Source organism: Lissotriton helveticus, chromosome 10 (assembly GCF_964261635.1).
Source record: "Lissotriton helveticus chromosome 10, aLisHel1.1, whole genome shotgun sequence".
Taxonomy (NCBI): domain Eukaryota; kingdom Metazoa; phylum Chordata; class Amphibia; order Caudata; family Salamandridae; genus Lissotriton; species Lissotriton helveticus.
The window spans coordinates 1,114,557,925-1,114,579,890 of NC_136071.1; the positions used below are offsets into that span (position 1 = coordinate 1,114,557,925).

General features: G+C 42.2%; 1 protein-coding gene across 1 annotated transcript in view; it reads right to left on the reverse strand.

Annotated features, from left to right (window-relative positions):
• Positions 1-21,966, reverse strand: part of COL6A6 (collagen type VI alpha 6 chain) — a 633,605-nt gene that overhangs the window by 82,710 nt on the left and 528,929 nt on the right. Inside the window, exons 24-25 of the mRNA XM_078663886.1 lie at positions 15,095-15,157; positions 2,840-2,902 (exon numbers count right to left, since the gene is read on the reverse strand). Of these exons, the coding sequence (XP_078520012.1) occupies positions 2,840-2,902; positions 15,095-15,157 (126 nt within the window). The remainder of the gene's footprint in view (positions 1-2,839; positions 2,903-15,094; positions 15,158-21,966) is intronic.

A 21,966-nucleotide genomic window follows, 5' to 3' on the forward strand; every position in this document is an offset into this window, starting at 1 on the left:
TTTCACCTGATGAACACAGAATGGAAGAAAACAGGTGCACTGGTTGAGGGTGTGTGTAGCAAAGCATGCTTTAAACTGTCACATTTCAGTATCCACCATCATACCTAAAATGTCATCAAATTTATTGAGACATGTCTTCTATGTGTCTCTGGTGTACGGAATGTTAGACTACTTTTGCACATACGAAATAGAGGTGTGTGAAAGTTGCTGAATACTGGGATTGGGTAACCTACAGCGTAAGTCAAGCACTACATACTGGGAGCAATAACAAAATCCACTGGAATGAGAATGCAAAATAAATTTGCTCTATTGGGGTTAGTATTGGCTAAAAGACACATAGCCATCCCCTGGATCCGATCAGAGGGACCAATGGTAGCACCTTGGGAGTAACACCTCGTAGGTTGGTCTCTAGCGAGGAGCGATTTACTGTTGTGGTCTGCAACGATGCATCAGGTGCCAAAGGGCGGGGAGAATGATTGGCAGACAACAATAGCACCGATGTAATAATGAATATATGTACTAGGGGTCTAACCATTGTGAATGACCTGATATGCATGTTGACAGACAGAGATGAAAGACAAATTACGTGTTGTATAAGGCTCATACATGGTAATGGAACATGTCATTGGATGACTATATAGTAACATACATGTATATGTCGTGATATGTCTGTATGATCTAGATTGATGGATAACACGTGCACGAGAAATAGTTCTGCACCAGTGTTGTAGTTTTATTATGTGCAAGAAATTGAGATTGTATCGCCAGAAATGATGTTTTTTTTTAAAGAAAGAAATCCACAGGCTCAAGCCATCACAAAGTTTTCTTTCAGGAACGATTAAAGCCAAAGAATGTGAAAATAATCACAATAATATTTTTGTTTGTATTTGATTAAAATATATTATGGATACTTGGAAACCGGATTGAGGAAAATATTTAGCTTTTATAGTTCACTACAGAATATGATTGTGTGTCTATTTCTCTGGGTCTTTTTTCACTTTATTAGTCACGTTGGTCCCCTTTCACAAAAAGTAAAAATTGCAGGTGAATCTTCCACATCCTGATAGAAAGAGTCATGACTTGCAGATTTTCTGACCCCACATTCTCCTTACAAGTAGAAAAGCTCTGCTATTAAAGCAGATGCTACACAGTAGAAAGTATAAGGCAAGAGATTTGAACATGCTGCTCCAGGATGTGGGCAGGTGTATAACCATACAACCGGCTAGAAACACCACAGAGATAGGACCTTGTGTCTGTTCTAATGGGCCAAGCCCATCCCTGAAGCACAGGTACATGTATTCCAACAAGGGTGTGCAACAGCTCCACTTTGTAAGGCAGTGGAGGGGAGTGGCTTCTCCATACATATAGATATTTTCCCGGTGGAAATAACCCTGCAGATTAATTGTAAAATCTACAGTTCTCAAGGGGAACTCTTGGGCATTAAAAGCAGTCCTTGAACTCTAAAATTCGCAAGTAGATCCCTGGGGAGTTTTGTGAATCCCTGGAAGTTACAAAACTCATCAGAACATGGGAGGAAATGTATGACACAGAGAATTTTCACTTTTTTGAAAAACCTTTGTAAATTCTTCTTTGACATTAACATTGATAGTTGCTTCATTTTTAGCAATATACATATGTTTTAATCAAATACAAACAAAAATATTATTGTGATTTTTTGTGTGCATTTTTTGGGTTTAATTGTTCCTGGCAAAAAACTTAATGATTTAAAAAAATATATATAATTTCTGGCAATACAGTCTCAATTTCTTGCGTATAACATAACTACAGGACTGTTACAAGACTATTTCTCGTGGACATGAGAGAAAACATTTCAGGCAGACGAGGCAGGCTAGAAATTCACAGAAGGATTCCCAACCACTTCTGGGCGCAATGAAACCCCGTGGGGGGACCTTCCTCTTGTCTTTTCCCCAGTTGGTTTTAGGTTAGACCTTTTACACTGGTTGGACAGGAAGATCTGCGGCTGATTGAACGGCACGTGTGGTTGTGGTCACAGGTAGGATTTCAATTTAATAGAATAGTATTTTGCAGTCAGCTTGGGTGTATTCTTGCAAACATCTCTCAGCAGGTAACCATATAAGGAATAACATTAGTTAGTGGTAGTTGTTCGGTTTTTGGAAGTAGCTTTCAAAGAGTCCAGTCGGAGGAGGTAGGAAGTCTATAGGGGCTCTTGCACTGGGGGCGACGGCGGCAAGCTATCCATTACTCTGATTTGCGGGGTGGCTTTACATAAGTCTTAACATGGTGGCATCATAGGGCATGGGTAGGATGGCGGTTTCTAGTGTCACCAAGAAGGAATTGTGGTTTAGTACTCAGGTTTAAGAAGGAAGCAAATCTTTACAGCTGTTACCACTTTTACTGGCAGGCTGTGAGGAGAATTATTATGAGCCTGTCCATCCCTTCGCTATTTGGGAAGGCTGTATATTTAGTATATTTTATGCCATGTAGGGGCTTCTGAAGCCCAGCTCACACCGCTCCCTTACAGTGAATGTGATACTACACTGCCTCCTGGGGCATTGATTTGTAAGGTGAAAGTTCTTTAATGGTTGTATGTGTTACATCACTTTATCCCACTATTGTTCATGGCGTTTATTTATTTTCACCTATGTGGCATACATTTTTGTGATGTAGGGATATACATATGCATAGGTTAGTAATTGAAGACTGCAAACCTAACTCGAGGACAACGGAATGCTGAAAAGAAGGATGGTCCCCAAATCAGTGAAAGACAAGGCCATATGTCACTCGAGTGAGTGGAATCTTCAGCAATATACCTGACAGCAGGCAATGTAAGCAAATGTATAGTCCACATAGATCTTACCTTGCTGCCTCGCGGCCCTGGAGCGCCACCGATTCCGGGTGCACCCTCTAGTCCGAAAGCACCCTGCAATGAGAAAAAAGTGTAAGCTGCAAGCACCCAAAGACGGAAGTGAACATGAAAATCATGTTCTATATTTAAAGCCTACCTTCAAACAAACAGAACGGTTCAGTGAACTAAGCAGGAAATAAACGAAATCATGTATTTACATTCACTCTGACTTTTTCCTCTAGTTCTGGCCTACTTCAGTACTAGAAGACTGAGTCACAACTACTCATAGCAAAGTCTTTATCAATGGCATTCACTCTATTGAGGCACAAGCAATTAATTGACACTTGCCTCACTGTCTAGACTTCACCCATGCAGTGGAGGGACAAACACAAGAAGAGGAAGAACAGGCCACAGAAGCTAACAAATAGGAAGTAAACAAATGAGAGTGAAAATAAAGCCAACCAATGGAAAGCAATGGGAGGGCTCAAAGTACACTGTAAGCTAACAATACCTTACGCAGCAAGCAATGCAGCCTCTGTCTGGTAGGCGAGTCCTAAAAATCATGTTTTTTACATTCATTCTCACTTTCTCCTCTAGTTGGTGCTTCTGGCCTACTCCTGAAGTACTAGAAGGCAACAGTGACCCCAGACAATTGTAATATAGTAAAATAGGAATGGACTGGTGAAAGGACTTTCAGCGCTCCAAGAGCAATACAATTTTGACATTTGAGTTCTCCCCATACGTTGGAAAAGGCACTGGATGTACTTGTTTCAGTAATTTGGTATTGCAACTGGGTGGCAATCTAAGGCTCTTCCCTTACCTCGCCTTATGGAAATACCAAACCTCAAAATCGCATTAACACCCACAGGAAACGGCAAGCCACGTCATTGCGCCTCATACTGGCGCTAGGATTTCAGTGCCCTATGAATGTTCTGGCAACAAAGACCAGTTGGCATCAGAAGTGGCGGTAGAGCCTGAAAAGCCACACACCCTCTCACCACTATTACGCTTGCGTGCAGCATCATCTGCATGAGTGACTGAAATAGACGAGCCCATCCAGGATCGAGGCTGTCTTGAGCCAAATGTTGGCTTTTCTTCCCTGCAGGAATAGCCAGGTTAGAGCCAAGTCATCAATCCACAGGCATTAATGTAGCCTTCATTTACTGCCTGGAATGTTGTGGGTTAGTACTTTAAATATTTGTATTGCATGTTTGAGCTGTGAAGTGGTCAGCCACTTCTCTTGTGTTTGAGTGTCGAAGTAAAGTCTGATCTTTAGCATTAATGCGGCATGACTCTACCTTAGTTTGTGACTGGCCCATCTACAGCGGACATGGCAAATGCAGCAGTTCCCATAAGGAGAAGGAAGTAGGTTTGTAGACAGGGTGAGGCAGCGTGCAGTGCAAATACAGGGCACCAGATTCTCTAGAGCTTTTCCCAGCGGCGGATCCTCGGCTAAGGGAGAGGAGGATCGTCCACTGCTCTTTAAGCAGTATAAAAAGGAAAAATAAAATTAGAATAACACAATCTTATTTGTCATTTTATTTCTCTATACTGAGGCAGTTTTATGGGGTGGGACGGGGCTGGGAGGTCGTCATAGGCAGCAAGGGGTGGAGTGGTTGGTGCACTTAAGTGCGCATGACAGTTTAGCCAGCCGTCTTGGTCTGGCCAAACTGTCATGCACGCTTAGCATGTTCTCCACGTGGATGTTTTGCACAGCCTGGGTGGAGAACATAGACAGGCTCCCACTCCCTGTCTGAGCATTGAAGCAGGCCGTTCAGACCAATCATGACGCTGCATTCATGCTGGTGACAGCAGCGGATGTATGACGTTAGCACACACACTGTTACAACGCGTACCATTACCACGCGGTTGTAACAACGCAAGTCATTACAACGACTTGCGTTGGGGGGGCGCAAATTTAAAAAATATAATTTACTATTCCAACACCAGTCGCCGTGGATAGTAGGGAAGGTGTTGGGATAGTAAATTAAATGATTTTTTATCCTTGAGCGCCCCCCAGCGCAATTCGTTGTAACAACTTTCGTTGTTATAACCGCGTGGTAATGGTACTTCGTTGTAACGCGCGCGTTGTAAACGTTGTATACCGACAGCAGCATCGTAATTGGCTTGGGGAGTCTGGGAGCCTGGGTGCTTCCTGCTAAGCTTCCATGCATCGTGGATAGAAGGACGGAGGAGAGGCGGCGGCCGGCGTTCTGCAGGTAAGTCGACTTTTTCCGAACTCTCCACCCCCCTGCCACTGTTCCCTAGCAGCCGCCACTGCCTTTACCATGTTTAATTATGCCTTACTCCTGGCTAATATGTTAATTACACCTGAAATAAACACGCCTTTTTCGCAAAGCATTTTCTGTTAGTAGTTGTGTCTTACTCAAGGTTTGATATCTAATGTACACATCAACTTCCAGGAGTAAGACCTATTTACAACACACATATTTCATTGGGAAAGTTTTATCCTTGAAACCACCCCGCGGCCTTTGAGGGATGGGGACGGCGTTGAATGTGAGCTATCCTCACTGCACACTACACTCACCCTAAGAGGCACTTTGTTGTTGTTAAGGCACTCATCTCTGAAGGTGTTCTTAGGAACCTTGCAGACCCATGCCAAATGTGTATGATCTGCTGTCTCCTTTCTGTCATTTGCACCTGGGAGGCTCTGATGGCAATGAGAGACTACTGCTCTGAAAATGCTTATGCAGTGCATTTGATATTACAGAAGAGGATACATACTGTTTAAAGATTACTGTTAGTTTTTTTAACTTCAAAAAACAAGGGAACCCATTCGGTTATCCAGGGACCGTGGGTATCAATGATTCTCAAACAACAATGGTCCCTAGAGTATCAAAGATAAAAAAAAAGGGAATAAAAACATAGGCCACAATGGGAGCTATATTTGGCCACTGTCCAGCCGGACAGGGTATTTTATTTTTTAACAAATGGAAAAATAACGGAATGTAAATCAGGCACAATCCTGTACCATGTTGGGAAAACACAGGGAGGGGAATTTTAGGCAAGAGCGAGCATTATTGGCCACTTGTGATTCAGTGAAATTTGTAAGTAGTGCCAAACAAGTGCTAGACACAACATGGATAAAACATAGTAGTTTGGTTGTGAAAACACTTTTAACAAAGTCGACGTTTCGATCCCTTATGCTCAATACTGTGGGATCATCATCAGGACTCACAATAGTAACCTTTGCTTGCCTGGTATATACATTTTTAACACACAACCGCCTGTTAAAGGGAACAAGAGTTAGGGAGGGGTTGGGAAAAAGAAAACAAACAATTTCGCTGAGTTAGATTCTGAATTCAAATAGCACTGCACTTCATTCGGAACCGACTTAGCGTGATATCTAAATTGTGCAAGTTTGTGTTGTAACCTTGAATCACACGAGAAGTGAAGCATCGTGACGTGTGAAAATGAAGATTAATTACAGACTGTTGTTCTATAGAGGTATTGAAAACGGGTGTTTCCTAGAGCCATACTTTTTTTTAAAAATAACGATATCATTACTTGAGAGCAATCACGGACCCCTTATATATAGAACGATATCATTGCTTGGGAGCATTCGCGAACCCTTGTGTCGCCGATACATTCGTGCTCATTCATTCAGTGCTTCTAGGGGTTTTTTCGCTTACCCAGGTGGGTCGGAGGGGCTCAGGGGTTTGTTTTGAAGTTCGGAGACAATTTCGATTAGATGTCTCCTGTTAGAGTACGGAAAGAAACCGATCAGGAGAGGGTTTCATCTAAGGTGTTGCCAGGAATTACTTGGTATGGGTAAACAAAATTACTTGTTTTTGATTCTAGGCTATCACTTTCGTTGTGCCCAGGTATCGATCGAATAAGTGGCTGCGGAATATAAGGAATTTAATATCAGGCGGGAATCTTTACGAATGGGTGAACCTCTAGAGGTGAGGTATGGATCTTTTGTCCCAAGTTAAGGTGAAGTTCAAGCCACAACAATTGTTATTAAAGGTCAAACAGATAGAATTGCATGTGTGACGACTTTCTCACCAATCTCTAACAAAATTAGGAAGTCAGTCATCAAACATTGGCCAACGCACGAATGTATCGGCGACACAAGGGTTCGCGAATGCTCCCAAGCAATGATATCGTTCTATATATAAGGGGTCCGTGATTGCTCTCAAGTAATGATATCGTTAATTTAAAAAAAAAGTATGGCTCTAGGAAACACCCGTTTTCAATACCTCTATAGAATAACAGTCTGTAATTAATCTTCATTTTCACACATCACGATGCTTCACTTCTCGCGTGATTCAAGGTTACAACACAAACTTGCACAATTTAGATATCACGCTAAGTCGGTTCCGAATGAAGTGCAGTGCTATTTGAATTCAGAATCTAACTCAGCGAAATTGTTTGTTTTCTTTTTCCCAACCCCTCCCTAACTCTTGTTCCCTTTAACAGGCGGTTGTGTGTTAAAAATGTATATACCAGGCAAGCAAAGGTTACTATTGTGAGTCCTGATGATGATCCCACAGTATTGAGCATAAGGGATCGAAACGTCGACTTTGTTAAAAGTGTTTTCACAACCAAACTACTATGTTTTATCCATGTTGTGTCTAGCACTTGTTTGGCACTACTTACAAATTTCACTGAATCACAAGTGGCCAATAATGCTCGCTCTTGCCTAAAATTCCCCTCCCTGTGTTTTCCCAACATGGTACAGGATTGTGCCTGATTTACATTCCGTTATTTTTCCATTTGTTAAAAAATAAAATACCCTGTCCGGCTGGACAGTGGCCAAATATAGCTCCCATTGTGGCCTATGTTTTTATTCCCTTTTTTTGATCTTTGATACTCTAGGGACCATTGTTGTTTGAGAATCGTTAGTTTTTTTAAGACATGTTTTAAATGATTTGTCAGAAAATTATCACGTTTTAGTTAGCAAAATAATTATATATGCATTTTTCATTTGTGAATAAATGTTATTCTTAATTATTATATTTTTCATTACTTGATGTAGAATTGGCCCTTTCTGCAGGGTCATCCCCAAACTTGTTGCTTTCACCCTCCTGTTTTCCGACTCTGTTTTTGTTGGTATTAGACTCTGGACACTTTACCACTGCTAAGCAGTTCTAAAGTGTTTGTGCTCTCTCCTTTAATCATAGCGAATTTGGCTTATACCCAATAGGCATAATTAATTTACTTGTAAGTTCCTAGTATAATGGTACTACCTGTATCCAGGGCCTGATTAAAAGCAACTAGTAAGCCTGCGGCACTTATTCTGTCACCCACTAAAGTAGCCCTTTAAATTTGGTACCAGGCCTGCCATTGCAGCCTGTGTGTGTAGTTTTAAACTGCCATTCCAACCTGGCAAGTTAAACCTCATTCCAGGCCCAGAATCCCTTTTTAATACATATAAGTCACCCCTAGATTAGGCCCTACACAACCTAGAGGGCAGGGTTTAGTGTATTTAAAAAGTTGGACATGTACTTTTACGTTTTACCTGTCCTGGTAGTGAAAAACTCTTAAAAATAGTGTTTCACTAATGTGAAGCCTACCTTTACCATAGAATAACATTGGGTTTCCTCATTACATTTAATAAGTGGAAACTTTCAATTAGGAGCAGATAGGAATGTTGCGTTTGGTGTCTAAAGATATGTAATTTAAAACCCTCTTTTTTGGTAAAGTTGGATTTTAAGTTGCAATTCTGAAAATTACACTTTTAGAAAGGTAGCATGTTCTTATCCTAACCATTTGGTCCCTGCATCCTGGATCACATGATAGGTGTAATTGGCAGTTGGTCTTTGTAATTGCTCCCAGACAGTGAAACAAAAGGAGAGTAAGTGTTGGCAGAATGGGCCATCTCTGAGATGAGCGACTGCCATCCTCAACAACGATGAGCAACGCAAAGCCTCGCCAAGCCTTGCTGCCCAACTTCTAGCGCCCATCAGAAATGAGTTGATGTGAAGCTTCATAAAGCCTTGCCACACATTTTCACTGGAGTGATGTAGGGCAATGTAACCCGGTGCAGGAACTCGCACTGTGTACCTTGCAGCTCCTCGGAACCGATGCTGGAAGGTGTAAAGCCTTTCAAGATGACACCGTGCAGCCCATACACCAGGATATATTTGTTCAGCAGACATAATCTGGTCCTATATCTGGCCCATGCTCCTTTGTGGTCACCCTGAATTTGTGACTTTGACCTGGTCCAGCACAAGAACTGTTTTCATTTAAATCTTAAAAAATTGCATATCTTCGGTTTTACTGATTGGAATATTGATGTTTTGGTCTTAAATAATTCATGAAATTTTACTGATTTCCTAAATTGATGTGGGATTTTTTTAATGCGTTGTGTTTTCACTTTATTGCTGTTTAAAGTGCTACGTAGATACTTTGCAGATTGCCTATAAGTTAAGCCTGACTGCTTTTATGCCAAGATACCAGAGAGTTAAGCACAGGTTAATTTGGGGTTCGTCTGTGTTTCACCCTGCCAGTGATTGTGGTTGCTGCTCGAGTTGGGTGTCACTCCCCCCTTCAGCCAGTAAACAGTTTCCTACACATAGTTATTAATATTTGCTTGCGCACATTGTTTTTGACTATTTTATTGACACAAATAATTACTGCTCTATTTTATATTTGCTGAATTAGTAGTATTCTGCTTTAATTTATATATCAATATACATATATGTTGATTCCTTCATCCGCTAGATAACTATATTTTTAATAAATATACCTTTATGTGGATGCTCATGAATTAATTTGGGTTGGCAATAATATATTTTAAAAATGCTTTAACAGTGCAGGCAGATATTTAAATACTGTTATATGTAATCATTTTTTAAACAAATTGTAATTATGGTCACTGAATTATGTATTTCAATTTGTATTTAGATATGCCCAAAATTATATAACAATGCAATAATTGAAAGTTGCATATATTGCTACCTTATATTTCAGCTTCATATCTTTAAATGTGTGTTTTTCATATTCATAATTATTACACGTGCTAATCATAGTCTCTTCTATAGATACTGTTGGTGCACAAGTTCTCATGTTTACTTACATTTGCACATGTGCTAAACATCTGTAAGTTACTCATTTAAATTATTCCTTTTGGATATACTAAATGCCTGCCATTGGTACTTTATTCATAAGCATCAATAGTACGTGTTCACAGTGCAAATCACAAGCAAGGTGAAATTATATTAACACACCATGCACATAGTAAGACACATAGGGTGTAATTCACATTTTATTTCTGTGAGGAGTAGTAGTACCTTACAAACGTCTTAGGTGTGGACAATTCTTGAATTTCCAGGCTCTTCTAAAATGTATTTGCTAAGAGCAGTTTTGTCTTACTTTAGACTTAGGAGCTTGTATTTCCATGAGAAAGGCATGCTTACTCATGACCAGACTCATAAAGCTTTTTTTCTGCAAGTAGTCATTTCACTAGAACGAATTTATAATGTTCCCTTTCGAGGACTTGCTCCTACCTTTTTCAGGAGACAATTGCATGCACTTCCAGGCTGGTAAACTATGTGCAATTAGTATGTAAATATCCCCAAAGATTTGCTCTTCCACACCCAACTACCACTTAGGTGGGTCAAAAAGTTTTTTTGTAAATTGGGCCAATGATGCCAAATTGTGCTTTATGATCACTCATGAGCTCAATATTCTGTGTCCTTAGAACACACAGGTTTGGCAACTCTTAAGCATGGACAAACTTGAGTGCGCTCAAATAACTACAAATGTCTGCGAGCAAACCAGCATTGTCAAATCATGGTAAAAATTTTAACATATGATTTTAGTTAGCTGTAGTCAACATTCACCAGATTCTAGTTTAACAAAAAAGTTAAATGTGTTTGGATGAAAAGTTGAACTGTAATGTAGAGTTATCTTGGGAGCCGCAGAGGAGTAGCAGAAGAAACATGTCTCCTTGTAGACTACCCATCAGCCATGACCTCCACTTTCCAATCTTGTGGCCAAGGGCCTAGTACGCAACTCAAACGGTGGATTCTCAGTTTTTGTAGAAAAGGAGTTGTAGACATTCAAAACTGCCATGTAACAATCACTTTGTAATGTAATGTAATAGGTAGTGTACAGCCCAAGACATGGCCCTTCAACCTACTGTGAACTTTCACACCTGAGTATGCAGTTCACGTGTTTACTTTGTTTAACCAGCTCATGGAACTCACCTGAGAGACAACCGTAAATGCCCTGCCTCACCATTTCTGGTAACGTAGGTAAGTTTGTGCTACATATATACAATAAATAGCTGCTTTTCTATAAACAGAAGCAATATTTTTGCAATATCTTTACCTAAAATGTGCATTGGTCTCCTATGTGATAAACAGTCTCCAATGTGATAAACAGACTGCTTCATCCACTTCTCCAAATGTTTTTGCAGTGAGACTTCAAACTCAAAATGGAAGAAAAGATAAACTATTTTATTTCTTAGGTTGATGTGGGAATCTCTTATTATTGCCTTTTTCTTTTCTAGTTCTTTATAGTTTTGGTTATAGAAGGATATGGCCTTTCCAATTTTATCACTGAACGATGTTTCTGACCTTCTTGTGAATATCTATATTTCTTTTGACTACCATTAGCGTTAGCCATTTTTCCAGTTTATAATCGGTCTTTTGAGTACCCTTAGTAACATACTTCGCTCCCTTTCAGAGGGATTGGTAATCTGCTCTTTTCTAGCCATCTCAGCATTCTTTTCCACACCTAGTAAACTGCAGATTTCACAAACCTCACGGAACAGTAGGGGACTTCAAACAGGGTTGCAGAATGACCAGACCATATTGTTGGTCTAAGATCATGCACAACTACTGCAAGGTCATCTCTGATTAGTGTCCCTAAGGCAGGACCCAGATTGCCTGTTGGGCCAACTACTTTTTGAGCAAATGATAGTGCCTTCAAATTTTGTAGCATGACTCTCATTGGTTGAGTGTTTGTATGCAAAGTTATGACAATGACACCCCCTACAACTATAAGACATGTTGTATCAACGCCAAGTATTGCTAACGGTCAAGGCCGCCACATATTTAACATTCAGGAGAAAGAATTAGATAAGAATAAGGAATACTGAGTAGATATATATAAATGTATAAATGAAAAGTTCTTTGGGTTCTATTGGATCCTCATAATCCATTACCATGATTGTGTAGTTTTTTTTTTATCGCTCTTGCTAGCAGTACATTAATAGACGAACACATCCTTCACCCCACCATGAATCTTGTTTCACTATCAAGCCACCATGCAGTGGCGTAGCAAGGTCAGGTGGTACCCGGTGCGGAATATTTCTTGTCACCCCCCCACATTGAAAATAAGATTTTTTCCCAAAAAAGTGTTTTGAGCCCCCCAAAACGTTTTTTATTGTAAAAACATTTTGGCCATTTTGTCGGCCCGCACCCACCGCACTCCTCTTCCCATGCCACTGTCACTATGCACCCAACCCTATTCTGAGGCCTGTGATTACATTACAGGAGTACACAGGGCCTTCCCTCTGGTATCTGAGCATAACCCGCCTCTGACAGGCCTTTTATTCTTCCCTGACCCTAGTTACTGATGTTTGACTGTGGTGCTGAGAGCTCAGTGGAACAGTCATACTGAACAATTTGTATTATTTTAATTTCACTGTCACAGCACCAGGTACCTCTATCACAGATTCCCCTGGTCAGGGGTGTCTACACATCTGCTGTTGATTGTCATTTATGCTGGTTGTAGTGCAGCAATATATTCTTCCCCTGGGCCTGTTCTTCTCCATTTGGGCACAGGCGGGTGTGGTTTTTGAGAACCAGTGATGAATCAGTAAATTGCATTTTTGTTCATCACCCAACAAGTGACAGTCTCATAGCCAATCAAAAAAGGTTGATTCTGGGTCCTTCTCCATTTGATGTTCTCAAAAGAACATCAAATCTTTCCGTGATTGACGGCGCTCCACCACCTGTCTTCCATAAACCTAGTTCCAATCTACTTAATGACACAGTGAGAGGCAACATTAACAGCTGCAAAAAAAAAATCAGATCAGTAAAGATAGAAGAAATACCACAAGGAGCGTTCGATGATTGCATTTTGCCAGGCAGGGAATAGACGTTTTGGGGCAGAGAATATAAATTTTGGGGTAGAAAGAAAAGAAAGTCTAGAAGTTTCCTGAGAACCAACACAGCTGACGATATCCTCAGAATAGTCTTCCCATAACGGCAGAGATCCTGAACCCCACAGTGAATAGTGTGATAGTGTGATGAACGCATCTCTTCTTTGTGGTCAGGTCAGGTCCCGGCTGGCTGGAAGAGCGCGAAAATAATCCCCTTACTGAAAAAAACTACGTCTGATCCCATGGTCTTAACTAATTACAGACCTATCTCTCTGTTGTCTTTCTTTGCCAAAAACTATTGAGAAATATGTCCACTCGGTGATCAGTAATTTTGCAGTAACAAACAATCTGTTTCTCCCGAGCCAGTCTGGTTTTAGGCAGAATCTTAGCACTGAGGCGGCGCTGCTGGAGATCTCTGACTCCATCAATGAGACCCTGGATGAAGGTGGCAAGGCGGTTCTGGTCTTTCTTGACCTCTCTGCGGCTTTCAACACCGTGCCCCAAGGTCACCTCCTGCAGAGATTGCAGGAGTTTGGGATTGAGGGCACGGTGTTGAAGTGGTTCTCCTCCTTTTTGGAAGCTAGACATCAAGAGGTCTGGTCACCTCAGTTTTCAGCCAGTATGCCGCCCTAAGTGTAGGTGTGCCACAGGGATCTATCTTCAGCCCTGTACTTTTTAATCTGTACATGGCTCCCTTGGCCTCACTGATTGAAGCAGGCGAGGCCACAATTATATCCTATGCTGACGACACTCAACTGCTGTTCACTTGTAAGAAGGGAGAGGAGTTTAATGGGGAGAAGATTAACAAGTGTCTAAGAAAATCTTTTGCCTGGTTCAGACTCAATCCCCTCAAATGTAATTCGGAAATGTCTGAAATTATCTTTTTCGGCACACCCCCTCTGGACGCCTGGAAACAATGGTGGCCCCCAGACATGTCTCCCCCTCAGTCAGCAGTCAAGATTGTAAAAAATCTGGGAGTGAAAACGGACGAGGCCCTATCCATGACACCCCAAGTACAGTCAGTAGTGGGCATGTGTTTTGGTCTCTTGAAAATGCTCCGTAGGTTTCTATTCTTATTACCTATCCTGCACAGAAAGACGGCAGTAAAGGCCCTCATCACCTCCAGATTGGATTATGCCAACGTCCTCTATCTGGGCCTTGCGGAAGTTTTGCTAAATAGACTGCAGGTCACGCAGAACGCGGCAGCTAGGGCAGTATTGAGCCTCGGCCCGAGAGACCGGATTTCCCATCATTTGAAGAATCTGCGCTGGCTGCCTGTCCGATGCAGAATACTCTTCAAAGCTCTGGTCCTGGCTTTCATAGCTCTGCATGGCATAGGGGCGCGCTACATCCGTAGAAGAATCTCATACTATGTACCTGATAGATCTCTTAGGTCAGCACACCAACACCTTATGGTCACTCCTAGGTGTCTTAAAGCCCGCTGCGGCGGGCGCTCTTTCCAGGTGCTGGTGGCTAGATTCTGGAACAGGCTCCCACAGCATACTGGCCTTTTGAAAACCTGGTTGTTCCAACAAGCGGGATAAGGACCTTGCACTCTGGGACTCTTGTGTCGTCCCCCCGTCACCCCCCTGGCCTTTGTATCGTCTTGTCTCAGCGCCGGGACACTCTGCAGAGTAGCTGTGCGCTCTACAAGTTCTTTTATAACATAACATAACATAACATAACACAACATATGTGTACTGGGCGGCACCAATCACAGTTCTGCATGATGAACCTTTTTGTTAGGTTAATTAAAACCAATAAATACAAGTAAAAGAAAATAAACCCCAAACTTTAAAGCACATCATAACCAAAAGAAACAGAGGCCCCTCCTGTACGAATAAAAACTCAATAAATGTTCATCGCTGGCTTTAAAACCGAAGGAAATCTAGACACAGTGTGTGTAGCAACAGCCACACAAATGAATACAGCCCTTCGAGGGGCTTAGTAGCGGGTTTTAAGAATGCAACAGTTTTGTCACATACTTGTAAAGCAGCGGGCAACACAATACCCCATGGTTCTACAGTCCCTTAGACATCGAGATTGGCATTGAAACCCAAGCTTGCCGTCCGAGAGCTATAAGACTGCATCAAAGTGGAGTTGATATTATGTGAAAAGCTTTATATCACAACAACAATGTAAACACCAGTCCAGTCTTGGCACACAACATGCAGTTGCACACTCACCGGAATGCCCCGTAGACCTTGGATTCCCTTTGTTCCGGTTTCGCCTCGGACTCCTTTGCTGCCCTGGTGGGTGGAAGAAGAAAGAAGCAGAAACATTACTGTGGGGCCAGGGTGAGCGGCCTGAAAATACCAAAGAGCCAATAGGAACCGAGGAAAGGGGTTCAAAATAAATTCAGATAACAAAAGTTAGAACTACTCATTAGCCAGATAGAAATATAAGGGCGTGACCCGAGAGGGCTGTGTGGAGAACACACTCAGAACGGGTTCGTAATAACGTGAATCATACGTGACAGGTGGTTTCAGAAAGGATCTTGCAGTTAAAGAACGTGCAAATGTCTTATGATATGTTATTTGGTGGACATTATAGCACACCCTATGCAATTCGTGTTGCTTTGTAGCGCTATCGCCCTTTCCACTTGGTTCTGGGGCTTCTCTCACTGGTGTGTGTGTGGCAGCTTTCAAGTTATTCATATATATGAATACTGTACCAAAAATAGTTCTAATTTGTAAAAAAAAAAAAAAAATAATAGTAGTGCAGGACCCCAAAGTCGTTCTTTGGAGCCCTGGAGTGCTGGGTGCCCTGAATATCGAAGGTGCCTGGGGCCTCATTTATGAGGCCTTGCGTCAGTTTTGCGCCGCCGGTGCGTCACTTTTTGTGATGCACCAGTGGTGTAAAAAATGCACCTTGTTGCGCCATATTTAAAAAGTGACGCATCTAGGTAGATGTGTCACTTTTTAAACCCCTGCGCCACATTATACCTGCGTCAGGTATAATGTATGCAGAGGGGGCGTTTCCCCGCAAAAAGCATCGTAATAGTGACGCAGTGAAATCGATGAGATTTCACTGCGTCTCTTTTAGGATGCTATTGCGTCAAAATCTTGCGCCTGCCTCACAGCAAGCATAAGACTGACGCAAGCCCTTTCACATGGGGCTTTCCCCATGTGAAAGGACGCATTGCTGGAGTTGCGTCACTTTTGTGACACACTCCAGCAATGCGTCACTTTTGCGCTTACAGATACGTCAGAAATACTGACGTATCTGTAAGTCCTTGCGCAATGATGCGTCATATTGTAAATATGACGCATCATTGGGGTCGCAAGGAGGGCGCAATGAAAAGTGACGCAGCACTGTTTTCTCGCAGCGATGCGTCACTTTTCATAAATAAGGCCCCTAGTTTTCATAATGTCACCTGCCTCTTTCTCTATAACTCCTGTTTCTCGCTGGTTATTTACTGAACTTGTGAATGGAACAAGAGTGCATACTTTAGGTAATTTTAACATTATTTTTCAGCACTTGTAAACTGAGCAAGAGCGGAATGAAGTGCCACATAAATTGCAAGTTTATCTTCTTTTAATAAATGGGATTCTGCTATCCCTGCATTCAACCCGCCTCTAATGTTGTAAACATCAATTTACCTGTATCCTCCAGGGATCTTTCATGTCTGCAATGTTACATGTTACAAGACACAGCCATAAGACATGCTTGTGCCTGTCCAGTCTACTAATGTTACAGGGCTACAACCAAACCAAATACATGCAATAACATGTGAAGGAGAATAACGGATGTTAAAATGTACACAGTGTATGCTATGGAAATCAATGTATATTTTGCCCTTTCTCCCTCCTTTCACAATGTACTAACTGTAGAAGCCATGTTGATAAAAAGGGTAAAGGGAAAGACAAAAAGAATTAAAGAAAACATATCAGTTTGCAAGAACTCAGCAGAGAGTGGGGAGATTAAACTGGAGAGCCTGCCACAGCTGCAAGACAGGCACAGAGGCACCTTAGAAAGGCAGCTCTCTACAAGTAACATTAAAGGAAAACAAAACGTGGAGTTGAAGTGAGTTGAAAACTATAAAACTGCAATATAATTCTTCTTAAGTCTTACTTTTAAAGAAAATGTGTTTTTCTTATTTTTTGTGTAACCTTTTGTCTACATCAGATTTCGAGATTATCTGAACATGCACATTGTGTTGATGTTAAAGGGAGGAGCCTTCTTCCCAATATGGCTTCTGCTATACGAAATAGGTAATAAGATGCATATTAAAACTAACGCTACCTCAGCATGACAATAAATACATATTAGAACATTGGAATGTTGGGAGCTCCATTGAAAACAATGGAGTGCTCTGGGCTTATAATGGCTGGTATAAGTCTGGAGCTCCAACATTCCAATGTTTCTTTGTTCACAGCTCTGGCTGTGAACAAAGGCTTCAGGGAACCTGAGGGGATTCCAATCCCCTCACGCTCCCAAAAGGCTTTGTTTTTTTTGTTAGAACATTCTGTCCTCTAGTGACAGAATGTTCTAATAGCCTTATAGCCCTTCGTAGATGGGCTATACCGCTATTAAAGTCCCTCTCCCTTGTTAAAGGCCCTCGCCTTCGGCTCGGGGCCTTTAACGCTGGAGAGGGCCTTTAATAGCCGGTATAGCCCTCTACGGCGGGCTATAAGGCTATATTCTAGGAGGCGCAATGAAACACCAAAAATCACATAGCTACATCTAAAAAGTCAATATGCGGTAAAAGCGGCACCTGCAAGACCACATTGTAACTTTCAACGTTTTGCAACTTTACATTAAGTATTTTTCTGAATGTTACATACTGTCCATGGGCATTTCTACAAGAATAACCGTATTATAATGCATTGGTTTTGTGTTACAATTCCGAGGCCAGAAATATCCACCTTCACAATGACCTCATAATACTGACTACTGCTTTGTTTTCAAGGTTAGTTTACATCATAGATTTTCTACCATAACTTCACACCTGGTTACTTTGCAATATAGTTTTAGTCCATAATGTACAATCAATATTATTTTCTTTTTGTTTTCTTCGCAATTACAGAATTAAAGAGTGCTTCAAGCCCACACGTGCAAGTAGCAAGTGGTTTCGTAAAGTATATTAAAATGGTTTCAGCCAAGTGAAAAGCCTCTTCTTCAGTTTCGTCTCACATGGTTCACCTTTGTTTTTACAGTGGGGGCAGAGCTTGAGGGAGTATTTTTACCCCCAGATCTGGTTGATCAAGTGGTTACTAATGGATGCCGAGATCCTTAGGCTAGTATCAACAGAAAGGAACTATTGTTTTTACTTTAAATTGTCTTAAATTGTAATTTGACTATTTTAGCTGAAAACGTATTAATAATGTGTGTTTTAAATTGTGTATGCGAACGTTTTTATTGACTATGCAACAGAGGTATTATATGATTATTACTATTTTAAGCTTCTTACCTCTCAGCACCCCGCCCCCGCCACCAAACTCCCTACCTATTGTGCTAGCCTGTCTCTGTTTACTAGGCAGTGGCGTAGGAAAGGTGGGTGCGGGGGTGGGGCCCCGGGTGTCATCATTTAGGGGAGGGACAAGATGTGAAAAAAATATATGTTTTAAACGGATGTATGATGTTACAACACGATGATGTACATCGCTGTACATTACATTGCTGTTTTTACAACGCAAGTTAACGACTTGCGCTGTAGGGCGCTGGATTTAGGAATAGTATGATTTACTATTCCAACTGCAGCCTACGTACAGTAGGGAAGGTGTTGGAATAGTAAATCACACTATTCCTTAGTCTAGAGCGCCCTCCATTGTAAGTTGTGGTAACGACTTGCGTAGTAAAAGCAGCAATGGTAATGTATTGCGGTGTTTTCACCGCGATGTTAAGGTCTTTTCCCGTTTTAAACACATATTTTTGCCATTTTGTCAAGCCAGAGGTGATAAGAAACTTTCCGCACGGTGTACCACCTCACCTTGCTATGCCACTGTTACTAGGTACAAGTAACCGAACAGACCACCTCCTTCATCCCCGTTAGCGCCCATTTTGGCTCTCTGGGTGGGGATTTCAGTCAAGGGTCTCTAGTGTGAGGTAATTCAGAGGGTCATTAACTAGGTTTGTTATTTCGTGGACAGTAGTTCCTGTATCAATGTTTCTAAAGTGATCTTCTTTCTTCAAGGCTCTACTCCTGTTCTTAAATGCATTCAGCTATGTCAGGAAATGATTCTAAATTTAGCTTGTGCCCAAGGATTTTTTGTGCTTGCCCGATGTAGGGATTTCCACTCCAATTTGTGGTGATAGGTCTGATTCACCAGGTTTCTTTGTCTAATGAATAATTATTTGTGTTCCCTTCCAAGTTGGATAAATGATAGTAAATTGGTAATGGGTGTGGATAATTCAATATAAACACAGTTCTTACTTGACATGCATATAGTGTACTGCTCTCACCTGCATTGGCTTGGAGAGCTCAATATTGTCTGTTTTTTGCAGATTAGCACCTGCAATTGGATTGGAATTTATATGTGGGTGCAGTGTTTTCTATGTAGGAAGAATGGCATCATATATGTGATTCTAAGTGGTGTTCTCAACACTACTGAGGCTCCAAAGGCATGTGTGTTTGGAAGTGAATGAGGAATGGAGAGCAAATTTACATGTACGGTCAATCAGAGCATATTAAGGACCTCCACACCTTCCTGATAGGTGGGTTTCATTTCCTTAAGGTTGTCCTTGCATGGGCCATCCTACAAAGTGGTGTGTTGACTGTTCTGTCGGTGGTCTGTTTTTGTTAACATCTAGTCTTTGGCTCCGATAGATCAGATCAAGTACCCTGGCAAGCTGCAGGGACTCGTGTTACAGAAGAGCTGTCTGAAGGGTCTGGAAATTGAGGTGCTATGATCCAGAATCATCTGGTTGGCACTCATATATTCTTAAACGACAACATTTTTTGACTGGCCCCGCTTTTGAGAGCTTGCCTTAGATACTGAGTGTCATGAGATAGTGGGCGGTAAAAGTCAAATCAAATATAGTGGCATTCTTAGGGAACTAGCTGCTGAAATGAGGAGTCCAATGATAATAGGCTAGGTTCAGTAGGATGGGCCATAATGCTGTAGCTAGAGTTAGTCTTTAATCTGAGTGAAGGCGGTCCAGGGCTGAAGGCCCAGTAGCAGTCAGACGACTTAGGAGGGAATGGCTTAACATTTGTCTGAGCCTTGGAGAGCTGTACATCCTGTCAAGTGCTGGTTGCAAAAGTCTCAACTTCTTTTATCCTCGAGGTTGCCACATGTAAGGGCGACTACTTCCTTGAAGTAGTTGGCTCTCACAAAGATAAGAACTGAATTCAGCTGGAGCAGGAGATGGAGCCTGGTTCCAGGAGATGGAACAGGATTCCATGAGACTTAGCAAGAAGATTGAGCATGGCAAGGACAAATGACCGCATGGGACAGGTATGCTCAGACGTGAGTCCCGTGCTCTCCACACCACTGGAGTCAAGCTATCCTGGCTGATGATCGTTGATAGCCAGAAACCGGTCCTAGGATGCTTGATTCTGGTCATGGAAGACATGGCTTGGCAGTTCGGGCTGGATTGTTCCCATGAGGCACAGGGTCAAGGTTGATTTCCATATGGCCATGTCTGAACTGGGGTGGTGTGGAGTGGTAGAAAACGATGGATTTGGGCCCAGATCTCTGTACTGGGGTGAATGTATGACATTGTTCTGCATTCTGTCCATCAACTGTTGTTTTTGCATTTGTCACCCCGAGTGGGACGGGTATGCTCAGATGTGAGTCCCGTGCTCTCCACACCACTGGAGTCAAGCTATCCTGGCTGATGACGGCTGATAGCCAGAAACCGGTTCTAGGATGCTTGATTCCAGTCCAGGGAAGACATGGCTTGACAGTTCGGGCTGGACTGTTCCCATGAGGCACAGGGTCAAGGCTGATTTGCATATGGTCATGTCTGAACTGGGTTGGTGTGGAGTGCAAAAAAACGATGGATTTATGCCCAGATCTCTGTACTGGGGTGAATGTATGACATTGTTCTGCATTCTGTCCATCAACTGTTGTTGTTGCAGTGGTTTTGATAAGGCTTTTGCACAGATGGATGTGAGCTCCCACTCCCAAAGGTGATTCGAAGTGTGCGTCTGAGTGTTCCAGTCTGGGCTGGAGGAAGCCTTTTGTCCACCCTGGATCTGAGGAATCAATCTATAAGTGATGGAAATGAAGGGAGTAGAACTCTTTGGCTCAAATATACGAGTGAAGATAAGGCCCTCCTCAGTATAGCCTGAATAGGATTCCTATCTATAGTAGTAACCGTCTTACTCAATGTTGAATGAATGAGAACAAAGAATAGACATTCGGTCTTTGGTTTATAAGGGTGTATGGACCAGGAGATGGGCTCCAGTCCCAGGACGTAAAGTACCTGGTTCTGACATAGTTGGGTGATGTAAGTATGCTGGGCCGGATGCACAGTAGTCAGAAGTGATAAGAGATTATTTGAAGAAATCCACTGGTGGCGGTGTTTGTGCTCCATGCCAGTTTTTATGACCAGAATACTAGCCCTGTATCGGTTATGTTATGTTAGCCTCCATTTATAGTACACACGGCTACTCGGAAATGTCCCGGCGCGAAGCCAAATGTTGGAGAGGGAGAGGGCTGGCCCGGCGAGATTACATAAATAGCAGGGTTTTTAACAGTTTTTTTAATCACCTGAGGCTTTCAATATTGCGTAATCGAAGGGCAGGGCATTCCAAGCCGTGGCCGCTTTAACTGAAAGGGAACTGCCGCCCAATCTAGTCAGGCGGTACCTAGGAACAACAGCAAGGCATTGGCCTGTAGAACGAAGGTGTCTGGGCGGCACAGAGAATGAAAAACGTCTCCTGAGATATTGAGGCCCTGCCTTATAGAGGGCACCATGAGCCAGTGTAAGAGCCTTGAAAAGTATCCCCTGCTCAACCGGAAGCCAATGTAGATTCCGAAGGGTCTGACTGGCGCTAGATCTGCTTGGCGTACCCAATAAAGCTCTGGCCGCTGCGTTCCGAACAATCTGTAGCGTTTTTAGCTGTTATGCCAGGAGACCAATGTTGGCGTAGTCCAGCCTTGACAGG